General features: G+C 35.3%; 3 protein-coding genes and 1 non-coding gene across 5 annotated transcripts; 3 read left to right on the top strand and 1 right to left on the bottom strand.

The window, feature by feature from the left end:
* Window positions 1-628: 628 nt before the first annotated feature.
* On the top strand, window positions 629-700 carry TRNAQ-CUG. The gene has a single exon. It is a non-coding gene; the product is annotated as a tRNA-Gln (tRNA).
* Window positions 701-851: 151 nt separating this feature from the next.
* On the top strand, window positions 852-3,613 carry LOC121237894. 2 transcript variants are annotated; one of them, XM_041134818.1, is made up of 3 exons: window positions 852-1,234; window positions 2,307-2,547; window positions 3,313-3,613. In XM_041134818.1, exons 1-2 carry the CDS (start codon window positions 975-977, stop codon window positions 2,539-2,541), a joined length of 495 nt encoding a protein of 164 aa, XP_040990752.1. In that variant the 5' UTR covers window positions 852-974; the 3' UTR covers window positions 2,542-2,547; window positions 3,313-3,613. The 2 variants fall into 2 exon arrangements, with proteins under 2 accessions (XP_040990752.1, XP_040990751.1); XM_041134817.1 differs by having other exon boundaries at window positions 856-1,234; window positions 2,307-2,537.
* A 3,075-nt stretch (window positions 3,614-6,688) lies between these two features.
* Window positions 6,689-7,303, top strand: LOC121236665. The gene has a single exon (XM_041133099.1). The coding sequence runs from the start codon at window positions 6,689-6,691 to the stop codon at window positions 7,301-7,303; it is 615 nt and encodes a 204-aa protein (XP_040989033.1).
* Window positions 7,304-11,806: 4,503 nt separating this feature from the next.
* Window positions 11,807-14,400, bottom strand: LOC121237294 (DCD domain-containing protein NRP-B-like). The gene is made up of 5 exons (XM_041133981.1): window positions 13,832-14,400; window positions 13,294-13,738; window positions 12,644-12,744; window positions 12,356-12,439; window positions 11,807-12,259 (listed from the first exon to the last, which is right to left on the bottom strand). The coding sequence occupies exons 1-5, from the start codon at window positions 14,213-14,215 to the stop codon at window positions 12,065-12,067; spliced, it is 1,209 nt and encodes a 402-aa protein (XP_040989915.1). The 5' UTR covers window positions 14,216-14,400; the 3' UTR covers window positions 11,807-12,064.
* Window positions 14,401-14,642: the final 242 nt, after the last annotated feature.

The raw sequence follows: 14,642 nt of genomic DNA, 5'->3' as shown, positions 1-14,642 counted from the left end.
CCTGTAAACATGCCTATATTCCTCTGCTTTCTAGTTTGCGCAATGCATTTTCTTTCTGCTATCCATTTGTTCCCGAAAGAATTCATTCAACCCTGTCCAATCAACCAGGCATGCCTTCGTTTTGTGGACGAATCCGTTGTGACCTTCTAGGCTCATTGGATTGTTACTTTAAATTGATTGTAAATTGTAATCTCCATCGAGCTTTCGTTGTTTATAAATGAAATTTTAGTTAAAATACACTAATCGGCAATGGATGGATATAGAGATGAGACATAGAATTCTTTGTTTGTGGACTCGTTTACACTAATTCCACTAAGTCTATGTTTGTTAGCTTACATTATCTCATACTACTTCATTATTATTTTATTATTATTCATCAACTATTTCATTACCATTTATAGATAATCTGAGAGGGATTTACTATGCATCAACTACTATTCACTTTCACACTCCACACTTTAGTTTTTTCATAGGGTATGGGGGGTTTTTTTCATAGAGTATGGGAGCTTTTTCATAGGATATGGAATAGTGAAAAATGGATGAGAAAATTTTTCAATTTGAAATTGTATTCGAGATGGATGCTTAAAACTTTATTATGACTGATTGTAAATCAGTTCAAGAGCATCAAGGTTCCATGGTCTAGTGGTCAGGACATTGGACTCTGAATCCAGTAACCCGAGTTCAAATCTCGGTGGAACCTTTTTCTTTAGCTTTTCATCGCTTTTTTTTGTTTTTCTAAGTTGGCCCTTTCGTTTTCCTGTTTTCACAGCACAGGCATACTACGAGGGGCTATATCATTAAATACAAGATAATATGGTGGCAAATTTATGAAGCTCAAACATCTACTGAACAACTCTCTCTCTCTGGGCTTTCGTTTCGAAGAGAAACGAAGTTTAGTGGTTATCATCTTATCCTCACCCGCTTCACTGAGAGAGGGAGAGAGCAAGGGGGGGAGAGAGAGAGAGAGAGAGAGAATGGGGGTATACCTAGTCTCAGTTCCAGCACCTTATCATCAGAGCTTAGTCTCCCAACCTCCTCCTTTCATTAGCAGCAGTAGCGCATGGTTGCATGGCTTAACAACGACTCCCATTCGATACCCTTCTAAGCTCACTATCCCTCACTGCTCTTCTTCAACTTCTTCTGCTATTGTAGAAGAGGGCCCTCCTCCACCAACTGATGCACTTCCTGACCAGTCAGAGTTTCTCACTAATGACGCTGACAAACTCCCTCCGAGGTACCACCATTTTCTTCTCTTCACTTCTAGCCTACCCAGATAAAAAGTCGATTCATTTACGAAATCTGAATCTTCGTTCAATTACCTGTTCCAGAGTGGTAAAGTAAAACAAAACATGAAAGTAAAGATTTTGGTGCTTGGCTATGAATACTCATTTTATCTAGGCCCAGGTATTTCTCAACAAAATTGGCTATTCACACATGAATGGAGGAGTTTCAAAATTTACTAGAGGCTATTGTCAAGTGCATTTTGGCTATTCAGATTTCATAAGAAAATTGTCCAATTCGGCGGTGTAATTGAAAAGGGAATTCAACGGATGAGGTTCTTCTTAAATCACCAACTCAAACGCTTAAGCTCATATGAAAACTTCAATCCAATCATTGAATTACTATTTCAACAGTTCTTGAGGTAGGAAGAATTAGGTAGTGATTTGAGTTCAAGGGGCTAAAAGATTCGGGGGACCGCCACTTTTCATGTTCCCTCCTTATGCATTAGACATATAGCAACTTATGCGTAGGGGTTGGTTATTGTTATGTGAGATTCGTTTGGACGCTTGGTGTCGCTTGGCTTTAGATGTACTTTTTTTATAGTCATGCGATAGGTTTCGGGTAGTCAGGGTTGTGCAACAGCATGATCAAATTAGGTTTTACTTTTCAGTATCCAGGTTTGAGTTGAACGGATGAACTCTTTCATGTTACTGATTGATGCTCTGGAAAGCATTCCACATAGAGAAACTCCACCGAGTCTATAGGTTTCTCCTACAGAAACTGGTCTCATTTTTTGCTCTCCTATTCATGTCTTTAACTAGTATTTTGGATAACATAATTTCTTTTCTTATGCTAGCCTACAATGTAAGCATTTGATTTTGATAGGCAAGGGAACTGTTTTGCCTTGACATTTGTGAGGCTAGTGAGGTTTCTCTATATTGATCTTATTTGGTTTTGATATAACTCTGAGTATAAACTTTTTAAATTAGTGAAATCACTTACATGTTTGATGGCTGGCAATCTGAACGAAAAAAATAAATAAAAGGTTCAATTCAAGAGCTGTTGACAAACAAAGTTTTCTATAGGGGTTGTAAGGGCTGTGGGAGAGAGGAAATGGAGAAGGGATGCAACGGTGAGGGTAGGATTCAAGGTGGGATTGCAACAATTCCAGGCTTTGGCTGGTGGCCAATAAAGGCTTACAGACCTTGCCCTGGATTTTTGGCATCTGGTGGTAGATATAGGCGACAAGGGCAAAGCATGGATGAGGTTGCCTTTGGAAGGGGGGAGAGAAGGACTAACAGTGAGGTTCAGTCAAGGTAAAACTTGGTACTTTTTCTCCTTTTTTATTCTGCTTCCTACTCTCACATGAATTCGTCTCCTAGTTTCTTGTGCAATGCCTTGCTGTATTACAAATTACTAATACTAGATCCACATGCATGACAGTTATTTGAAGGTGTTAGTATATAAGTTTTTTTTTTTTCTTTTTTTTCCCCCAAAATGATCTGATTGGTAGAGAATACAATGTTAAAAAAAAATATGCCACTTCTCTTCCACCTTAAATAAGAACCCCAACCAGATGAAATGAATCCATTGTATAATTGAATCGAAATCCAGGCACTTGCATTGCCAATCCTAATGGTGGCATTATAATATTAGTTGAATAATAGTTTTGGCTCAGTCTACACAGAGATATGGTTTAGTCATATGCTATATATCATACCTAAATTAAGAATCTCAGCACATATAATCCTTCCTTGCTTATAGCAGGTGTTTCTTTACCAGTAACATATCAGCTAGAAGATTTTAGCATTTATATTTGCAACCTATATATATTGATCTTAAGAGACTTCTTGATGCATATCAAACTAGTAAGAACAAAGATGGCTGATTTTCTACGTATACCCGTCCCGGATAGCTCTCATGTTGGACATTTATCAAATGTTTTAATTTGTTGCTGTAATAGACCTGTATGTCGCCAGTTATCATGTTTACCTTTAATTTTCAGACAGGTGCTTTATGCCACCTTTTGGCCTTTAAAGAATTAACAAATAGTCTAGTCATATTTAATCCTATGTTACTCAACTCTTGCAGCAAGGAAAGCAAAGGAAGGTCCAAGGAGATTTAAGAAGTAACATTGTATTGCAAGGGATCTTGATTAAGAGAAAGGGGAGACTTTAGTATCATATATTGCTACTTGAAAGATAAAGGAAGAGGGAACTGAAGATAGAAAAAGAACAATTTCTAATCTCTTTTTTCTTTCATCCCAACATATCAAGATATTTGAATGAAATTTGGTGCATCTGTTCAACAAAGCCTACGATTCAGTATTCTGTATTGGATTTTGATGGGGGACGTCAATATAGGTGCTTGATATGAAAGGTTCTTTACTTCATTTTTCTGAGTTTGTCAGCTCAACCACGTTATAAATTCGTCTTCTAAGGCTGAGAATTTGATGTTTGTTTTCTTCCCATTTGACCAAGTTTGAATTTTCTCTTTGTCATCTCATTAACTTTAGTACAACCACCATCAAACCATAGTTTACATTGACAAACACTTTCGGATGCTCATTCTCTCACCATTAGTTCCTGGTGTTCAACATACAAGACTGGTCTACAATGACCGAGTAATTGTAAAGAGTATATTTCAACTTCATCTTTTTCTCCTTGCTGTGCAATAAGATTGAAGTCTTTTTAATTGTTGTACCAATGAGATCACCACATATCGAGTGGAGTTTAACATAGCATGAATTTTGGGAGAGCCTATGCTAGTACCAAGCCCTTTTTTCCTTTTTTTTTTTCTTTTTCTATTAGCACTATTACCCTCATAATTGACACCTCAATTCAAGTTTGTGCAGGTACTCTGTTCAATGCAAGTGTCCCCTCCCCCTAAATCTGTTGATAATATTTCTCAACATGATGTTATTTTAGTTGTAGTTTGAGATTTGATGCTGGTAAGGTCGCATAGGCTTTATGTTAGTAACTTTATTTTATTCTCTCTTAGAAAATTATTTATATGAGAAATTCAAGCATGCCTACAAATTTCCTAGAAACTGTTTATGGAGAACAACACATGGACCCAGAAAATAGAAGAGGAAACGCAAACAGTTGAAGATTGGTGGCCTCTTTTTATTTTTCTTCTTAATTTTTGGAGGATTTGTGCACAAAATAAAGTAACGGTAAAGAACACGTCAATGATGAAACTAAATTAGACTACAGAGAAACTGAAAGGTGCACCTGTGCTGAATTGAAATAGCGTTCTGCTACATATGGTTACTTTTGCGTACTCTTTGTACACTCTACTGATGTGATTGGTCAAAATAATTATTTTATATTAAAAAAATGACACAGCTAATAATATTATAAAAGTGAATGTACATAGAGTTTTTTATTCAAATAATGTGATATTGGATCTCAAATTGAAGGTAGGTGGTGAAAGCATGCGCGTGCATCCACAAACACAACAATTAACATGTCTGGATGGGTAGGTGTTTTTGTTTGGAACACAAAAAAAATATATATATAAATATATATATATTTTTATCATTTTTATAGACAGACAAGGTTAGTCATACTAGGTACCGTTTGGATAATGAAAGTGTTTCATCTCATCTCATTATTACAACTTTTTCAAATTCTTACACAATATAATAAATAATTCAATTTTTTCAAATTTTAAAACAATAATAATATTAAAAAATAATATTCTAATAATATTTTATTTAACTTTTAACTTTTATTTAAAATTATCGTATCTCATCTCACTATCCAAACAGTACCTTAAAGTTAATGAATACTCATTTCATAAAGTTTAGCTTGAAAACAAGGTCAAGATTTGAAGATTTGGACTTTTATGTCATGTCTTGAATGAATCAAGTTACTAATGTGCAAGGTTTATAAGAGATCATGAATAAGTGTAAAATTTGTTAAGATATAAATTAAATAATAAAATTTACGTATTTTCAAAAGTTTAAACTTTTAGAATAAACAGTAATAAAATTAACTTTCTTGTGAATGCATATCTAAGATTTAGGCCTAGTTTGGAAGTTGAATTGAATTAAGATCAATTCAGTTCAGCTAATTTTAAATTAAGTCTAACATACAAACACTCAACTCTCAAATTATTAAACTCAAAACCTCTTTACACGTGAGACTCACAATTTTTTTCAACTCAACACCTCTTTACACGCGAGACCCACAACCTTTTTCAACTTTTCATAAATATATCTAAATTCATCTTAGAGCATTGGCATTTGGCTAGTCCAATGCCAATGCATCTTCATACTTTGGCTAGGCATAAGTAAAATCTTCTACATTGGACTAGCCAAACCACTAAAACTCAATATATGAGCTACAGTAAATTAAGTTCCCTAGTCATCTTTGGATAGATACTATTCACTCACTAAAGTAATATTTTAATCATTTCCAACAATCATTATATTTTAATCTTATGTCAGGTGCGCGGGTTTTAAAGTTTTTGACCCACCATACATTATATACATAAATGTTACTTTCCATGCCCTTTCTGTTTTGTAATATCTTATATCTATTTCAAAAATCTATACATTATTTTGATGTCTATATTATCTAATTATTTTAAAGTCTATATTATCCATTTCAATTTTGATAAATAGTCCATCATTCTCTACTTCATTCTATTTCATTTTTCAACAATATGTAATATATTTTGCCTAGGTTTTGTGGTATCCGGTGGTTTAATCTAGTTTGAAGAAATATATGAAGTGTATTTGTAAAATATTAAAAAGAATTAAAATATAAAATATTATATTATTACATTGACTTTAAGATGACTAGTCTAATATAGATTCACCTAATCAAAAGTTAATATTATAGCTAAAATTTGAAGTTCTAGCCAAAATTTGAACTTGGTAATGCCAATACTCTTAACATCTAAATTCATCTTAGGTAGGTCCTATAAAACTCACTTTACTATCTCAACTCACTACTATTCAAAAATAATTCAACTCATCTCGATTCAGTTCTATATCCAAACGGTCTCTTATTCTTGTGTTTTTAAGCCATGTTCTTGATGTACATACACTGAACCTATGGGTAAAAATAAAACGGTGTGTACCTATTGGATTAGAATAGAGTCAATCAGAGACAAGTTGTACAAACCCTAGGCAAGAAATTCCAACATGGGTCTGCTTCTCAAATGTCGTTTCCTCCCAATTATTTAATTTGCCAGCCTACCTCTGCTCCTTTCCCCCCACCTTCGGGCTTCGATCATTTCAATTTCTCTTGAACAAACCTGTCCCAACTCCCAACGGTCCAGTTTCACATGGAGCCGACCCAAGTGTTTGAAAAAACTGGCACCCATAATCTGTCTCTTCTGACACCTCCCCCCACTGCCTGTCCCCTGTTTCTTTGCTCAGATTCCAATGCCTCAGCTTTAAATACATATCCCAACTTGGGTTTCTGAGCTAGAAGGTTTGGAGTTTTTGGGAGCAATGGGGAATTGCACTCTCAAAGGGGTCACTGGGGACTGTCACAACTCCATCAGGATTCTGACTGATTCCGGGGCTGTACTACAATTCAGAGGCCCTATTACAGCTCGGGAAATCCTTAACGAACACCCCGGGTATGGAATATTTCGGCAGGGTCAAGCATCATCATCGGTGCGGGACCTTGAGCGCCTAACCGGAGGCCGATCGTACTATCTACTTCCAGTTGTTAAGGAGGAGAATGTGTTATGCAGCAGTGAGGACACTGAACAAGTGCAAAACAGAAGGGCCATTGAGGAATTGGAGGCCGAGTGGTTGAATGTGACTGAGTTAGCCAAAAAGTCTCTAGGGGCAGCATCCGATGCTGTCGAGGATTTGGCAAACGGTTCGGCAATGGAGGTGCTGCCATCGGCCGGAGATGGAGTTTGGAGAGTGAAGTTGGTGATTGACACAAAACAATGGGAGGAAATCTTGTCGGAGCAAGTGAATACTGAGGCTTTGATCGAGAGAATAAGGATGGCTGCAAGCTCAGCTAGCCTAACACCAAAGAGAATAAAGGGTGCTGCTTGCGGAATGGGTTTGAAGCCAACATTTTCCAATCTCTTCAAAATGCCATCTTGATCATGGAAAGTAAAAGGGCAATTTCATTCGGTTCATTTTACTTTTGGTATTAGTTATGTTTTCAAGTACCTTGTTTTGTAGTATTGTACATATTGTAATGAAAATGAATGTGCCCTATGGCTGTGGATGACAAAAGGGGAACACTTTTTAATATTTTTATTTCATGTTCTATTTACCACCATTTAGAATGCTTAGTATTTTTGTAAAAAAATGTTATTCATCATCTTTTTAATTATCATTTTATGATGACGTGTGACATGATTGAAGAACTATCTATCAATTTTTTTTTTTATCTGTAAATCATTTGATGTCATATCAGATGATATTAAATAAAAATCAGAAGTGTATTTAAACCTCCGACGAATAAAAGGAAAAATCATAAAATAATCATTAGGACAAATGCTTTTATGTGATATTATTCAAATACCCAACATTATCCATTGATCAAGTCCAGCATATCAGGGGTTTCCCGTACCTGGAATGGAACACCACCCAGTCTTGTAGATTGTGGTTGGTTTATTGAGTTAATTAATTAAATTGGTTATCTGTTTGTTGACCAATCAACTCTTTTAAATTTCAAAGCTTGTTGGGTGTGTTTGTTTCTTGAAATCAACTCAATCCATCTTATACCAATCATTGATTGAATCTACTACTTTTTTAACTTCACATAAAAATTAAAAAAAAAAGAAAAGAAAGAAGAAGTTAAATTCATCTCAAACTATTTCATACATTCAAATATATATATATATATCAAACTATTTATATTCAAACACATTTTAATAAGATCTATAAAATACTATTATTCACAAATAAACTCAGATCATCTAAAATCACCTTAATATCAAAACTCAGCCTTAACCTACTGGTTTGGACCTTTCTCTTTTCCCTATAGCTGCCAATTTGGCTTGATAAATAGGGGACGATTATCAAAGGAATAAGTGAATTCAATAAATAAGAAGATGATCTAAAAGAGGCAAAACTTGAAAGTACATTTGAGATGTTATTAATTAAATGGAAACAGCACCTACCAATGATCTTAGGAATGGATGGTTTGCTTCTTCCACGGAGGATTATGAAAATATATGTTTTCTGATTATTAATTTCTGTCGGACTTAGAAAAAGAAAAATGAACGGCATTGAAAATTGGTGTCATGAAAATGAAAATTAAATCTTTGTTTTCTATTCATTCTTCCTTTTTGCCTTTCAGTAAAAAATTATGTTTACCCGCAAGGACAGCTCACAAGTCTCGCTTTCATTAATAATTGCCCTTTTTTTAATATTTGCCTATGTAAATAGCTACTATCCTATTTAGATTTTTTTTTTAAGCAAACAAATATTTTATTGAGGAACGGAAAGCGAGATATTTGAAGAGGGGGTGAGGTTTCCCAACAAACACCTCATTATAACAACCACAACGCAAAAGTGAAAAACAAATAGGGTCTTACAATAAAAAACTTGGTCTCCACCCATAGCTTGCAAAAGAGGATATTATCTTAAATAGCGGTTTATGCCATTGCTAGAGTAGGTGGATATTGAAAGTGTACTACAGTTTATTATCTTGAAATGTTTCCTGAAGAGACCCATATTCTCTTCCATAAGATCATCGATTAGGAAAAACGAAAAAATAATAGGATGACCGGCATTGAATGGACTAAACTACGACGGATCGAGTCACTTCACGCTTGCATGTGGCGGCACATGGTGATTGCAACGCATAGTTGCCGGACGGCGCGTGTAGCCGCCGAACGCATTTTGTCACAGCGGCGCGTGAGCCTCACACAAAGATATTTTCACCGCATTTTCACTTTGTTCCAGTAGATTAGCGGGTGGGGGTTGCATGGTGGGGCGCATGCAGGCCTTTGATTGCCGAAGTGCAGTAGATTTGACCAAAACCGAATCGATGGAAATGATGGACTAAAAACACTAGTTGGAAAACTTATACACAAACAGAAGCTGAAAAATCTCAAGTATTCTCACTACTCAAACGAGTATAAGCCTCTCCGATGAAAATACTGGTTGGAGAGGATGAGTAACTTTCTAGAGAGAAGAGAGAGTTTCTCTTTCTATAAGAGGCATGTGAGGGATTATCCCTATTTAAAGGAAAATGCTTGGGCCACTGAGAGGTAGTCCTGAGATATTTTTTCTATTTTTTTTTATTTTATGATTAAAAAGTATTTTTTTAATAATAATGTAATTTTTTTTTTTGTTTAAATATTTAAAGATATAAAAAAAAATGTTTGAAAAAAAAAATTGAAAACAGCAAGAGCCAAATGAGGCATCGAGAGACTCTGTCGAGCAACACCCTCGGGGGGTGTAGCGCCATCCCTATTTAAATTTCACTGCTTTACATACAGATGAATTAGCGCACCCCCTGCGCACCCTCTGACATCAACAGTAATATTATATTAAAAATAAATAAAAAACAAAAGAAGAAAAAGACAGAGGATGGAAAGAAAGAAATTGTACCAGATTTTGGTGAACCTGTTCATCTTCTTCAAATCACATTTTCGAACAGTAAGAATTTAAGAAAAAAAATTATACCCAGATTCTTGCATCATGAGTATTCAATCTTTGACCTGACATATTAGCTAGAATAAATCTTCATAACCTCCTTACACTTTAGATTCTATATTTTTTTTAATTTTTATTATTTTTTTCTTTTATCAAATATTTATTATATGAATAATAAATAGAAAATTTAAAATAATTTAAAAAGAATAAACTCAAAAATAATTTTAAAAAAAATATTAAAAAATTTAAAAAAATATGAAGTGTAGAGTGTGGTAGAGAAGGTTGTGTAGCAAAACTCTATTAGCTAATCTTCTCTGCGAGCTACATCTATTCCCATCTCTTTAACATCTCTTTACTGCACTCTCTCTCTCTCTCCAAATTGGGAACATCTCGTGAGCACACTTTCTTGAATTTTACTTTAAATTTGCCTCTTCGATTTACTGATAGGATTTTGAGTCTCTCAAATTCACTGCTTTATTCCCTATCTTACACCAACTTCGCTCCAAATATTGCGTCGAGTTTAACTAGCTCAAAGCGTCTGGCTACCTAAACAACAAAATCTTAATTTTCAACTTTAAATTGGTGATTCTCTCTGAGAATGATTTAATTTAAATAGATTTTGATTTCTGGGATTTAGAGTTTCCGGACTGGTCAATGGGTGCCAAGCAACCATAAGGGAGATTCTCATCCTTTTTCATCTCCCGGACTAGTCATGAAATTTTTCTCCTATTTTCGTCTCTCGCTCGTTCTCCAACTGGCCAACTCTTTATTTTGTAAGATCAAAACGTACCATTTCCTTTTTGTGTGTGGCATGCCAGATAGACTGGGGTGCGCAAGGGTCAACGAATTTGCTTGCATTTAGAGTTTTCCTTTAAATTAACTTATGAATACCGTGTGATTGAATTATTTACTAGTCGTCCTTTTTTGGTAAGCGATAAATATTCATTAACGAAAAACTTGGGATTGAGTTAGGTGCTGCCAGACGGAGGAAAGAACAAGAAATTTGAAATTAAGATCGGATCATTGATACGCTAACGTCCCATAAGATCTGGCATCACCATCTATCATATTTTCATGGTACCATTTAATATTTATGTTTAGATGAGCATAAAAAAGTAATAAAAAATACCCGTCCAAAATTTTGAGGGTGGGTTGATCCCAATGATTTCAAATTACTTGTTCAAGGACGAGATTGTTGATTTGAGGAGGAAAATATTAGAGATTTTTTTAAGTAATTATATAATATATGCATTCGGGCATATGAAAACCCGGATAGGTATGTATCTCATCCACAACCTACCTTTAAAATCTATCTTAACCCCACCTACCTCGGAAGTGGTCGAGTTATCCACATCGGGAGTGGTCGAATTATCCGCCTTTTTATTAGTAGGACAGACAGATTTGGGGCGCGGGGCAGGTCTAGGTGATCTGGCCCCACACCCCTATAGGAGCTAAAATATAGTATTAGAAACTTTTGTGCATGCTCAATTTAGGACTTTTTTGAAAATAAATCACATCTCAAAATTATCATCTCATCTCATCTCATCACATCTCATTCTCAAACATAATTTAAATACAAACATTTTCATTACAATTTTTTCAAACTTTCAAACAAAAAATAAAAAACAATTTAATTTTTTCAAATATCCAAACAAAAATAATATTATAAAAATATATTCTAACAATATTTTCTTTAGATAGATACTACTCATCATCCTACACCACACACTTTATATATTTTAAAATTATTTTTTATTTGTTTTATTTTATTTTATTCTTGTTAAACTAATTAACTTGTTCTACTTATCATCAATGCACCATATATTTGTTATAGGAAAAAAAATAAGTGTGATGTGTGAAGATGATAAGTAAAATTATTCTTTACTTTATAATATTTTTTATTCAATTTTTTCTCTATTCTTTCTTAAAATCCAAAAAATACTCAACTCAAACTCTCTCACTACTATTCACAAAATTATCATCTCATCTCAATCTCCAAAAAAACACTTATTATTACACACCATAAATAAAGTTTATCTTTTTATCACTTTCACTTATGTATACAGTATACGGCAGGAAGAACAAAGAGGACAACCTTTTAACATCCTCTACAAAGACCAGCTAGCTAATTAACAAATCACACAGGCAGCATCATCTATATTTTCTCTCCAAAATTCCCTTCGAACTCCGAAATACTAGCGTGCCACCAACTTTTTATTCTGCTATTCTTTCACCAGCTCTTTTCTGTACTCATATCAGTGTGCATGCATATGTAGTCTGTTGCTCAAGCGTTTTGTTCTGCAAATAGCCAAATACATCCAGGAGAGAAAGTGCCTCCGGTATGCTTAGTTCGAGACGGAATTTAGGGCCATCATAATGGTGAAGAATTGGCCTGAAGGAGTCCTCCTCCAATGGCTCACAGAGTTTCCTGGTAAGAACTCGAACCTGTCCCAAACATAGCAGCAAATGCCGAATATAAGCATGTCGTTTGCTTCAATCAGTATCATAATTTTACATGAGAACATGGTTTCACTGGGATACCTGAGCAGGGAAGCGTGATTCGCCGGGGCACTTTTTGTCCTCCCAAGCCGTTGGATCAATGTTTGTTCCTCCAAAGCTTGCAGCCTGGACAACCATTTGAGATTTAGCCAAAATTACAACACCAAATCTAGAAAAAGGAAAATTGAAACGTTGGGTGGAGGAGCCTGGTCCATGACTCCATAATATATGAGCCTGATTATTCTAAATATGAGTACATGAAACTTGGCCTTTGGCTACAAGACTAAACAAGGAGAACAACCATTTCATCCTAATAAAGAAGACAGAAACCTCAAAAATTCCATGGAGTTGGTGAGTGGAGTAATTGTAAAGGAAGAGTGGCAAGCCTGGAGTTATAGCCCGAACAGAATCTCGGTAACGTGGAGGCAGACCTGAAAATATATTAAAGCACAAATTTAGAACATAGTACGGAAAAAAAGATTAATGCTTGATCAGAGCAAAATGGATAAACTCCTAAAAAACAAACCGGATTTCTAGCCCCCAGAGCCAGAGGCCAGAATTGAGAAAATTAGATTGATTCTCCTCGTTGAAATGTTCTAAAATAACTTTTGTTTTGAAAGGGTATTCTTTCATCCACGGAAAAAAGGAATATTCACTTGAAAAATCACATATCATAACAGAAGATTAACGGATACAGCCCTTTAATTGCAAATGGGACAACACATCCATGAAAAGAACAAGAAAAATTGCAATCTAGACAATGATCAAAAAATATCAAACATCTCTAGCATGTCTATTAAGATCAGGGTTTCTGTGCTTGAGACCGTTCATAATCATAGATCAATAACCCCACTCAACCAAACACCCAGAACTTGTTCTGAATAAAGGGAAGAGAAAGAGTTAAAATTTAAATAGACAATAAATAAATAAAAATTACTCCCAATAGCAAAAACATAGAGAACGAGAAGGGGGGAACATACCAAAGAGCTGTCTTTTGAGATTCTCTTGCATAGTATCGTTGTTGCAAACAAAGATATACCCACCGACGGTTTCATTCCTAGGCAGAGACTCAGATTGCGGAAGTGTCTTGAACCTCTTGTCCAAAGCACCGTTACTGTCCTTGCTATCATTATTATTCTCACCACTATTCTTCTTATTACCATTGCCATTCTTTTTCCCAGCTTTTCCTCCACGATCATCCTCACCCTTAAAACCACTTTTGAGCCCCTTCACATCAATATTATAAATCCCCTTGTTGAAGCCACCATTAGTCCCAGCAATATTCTGAAATCCGCCAAATACTGGACCACTTCCAGTGCCGCTAAGCGCAGTCTTCCATCCATCATTGGACCCATTAAAATCAGTCATCTTCGGCTTGAAACTGTTCCAACCATCATTGATCCCATTGAAAGCAGACCCCTCTGACTTCAGATCGCTCCACCCATCTTTGATTCCGTAGAAATCAGATCCCTTTTTCTTCAGATTACTCCAGCCATCATTGAAATCAGACGCCGCCTCCTTCAGACTGCTCCAGCCATCATTGACTCCATTGAAATCAGACCCCTTTGACTTCAGACTGTTCCACCCATCGTTGAATCCGTCAGATCCCTTTGGCTTGAGACTGTTCGACCCATCTTTGAATCCATTAAGCTCAGATCCCTTAAGCTTGAGACTGTTCCACCCATCACTGAACCCATTAAATTCGGAACCTTTTGGATTCAAGTTTCTCAGAGAATTAAGCTCTCCACCAACCCTAATATCAAAATTCCTCCTTTCGTTGGGCATCTTCGTCCCTTGATTAGTGCTCCAAACGGACTCGTTGACCGAAAGGTTCGCCAAATTCGAGGCCTGTACCCGAAGCTGATCACTGAAGTGCCAAAACGATCGCTGATTATTCTCCATCCCAACTCGAATCTCCCCAAATTCCTTTCAAGAAAAAAGGAGAAATCTCAGTCTGGGTGTAAAAGAGTATAATTCACTCACTGCAGACACAACAAGCTGAAAATAATGACCCTGTCCGAGTACAACAGAAGCGTGAGGAAATTATGGGAAGGATAGTATGTGAATTTGTCGAAGTAGATATGTCCTAAGATGGAGGAAATAGATATATTTTGTGTTGGATTTTAAAAAGTTAATATATAAAATGAGTATTTATTTATACCATGATTTTTAATATATGTTTCACTTTTATAGTAAGGTTTGTGTAAATGCATTGATAAAATAAAAAAAGTTGTTTAAATATAATTTTTAATAAAAAAAATTATTAAATTTATATAGTTCATATAATTCTATTTATATAAATTCAAAAAAACAATTAGATCTTTTTTCT

This window comes from Juglans microcarpa x Juglans regia, chromosome 6S (genome assembly GCF_004785595.1).
Source record: "Juglans microcarpa x Juglans regia isolate MS1-56 chromosome 6S, Jm3101_v1.0, whole genome shotgun sequence".
NCBI lineage: Eukaryota > Viridiplantae > Streptophyta > Magnoliopsida > Fagales > Juglandaceae > Juglans > Juglans microcarpa x Juglans regia.
Note: the sequence above shows the minus strand (reverse complement) of the source record. Positions and strands in the feature narration are given on the sequence as shown.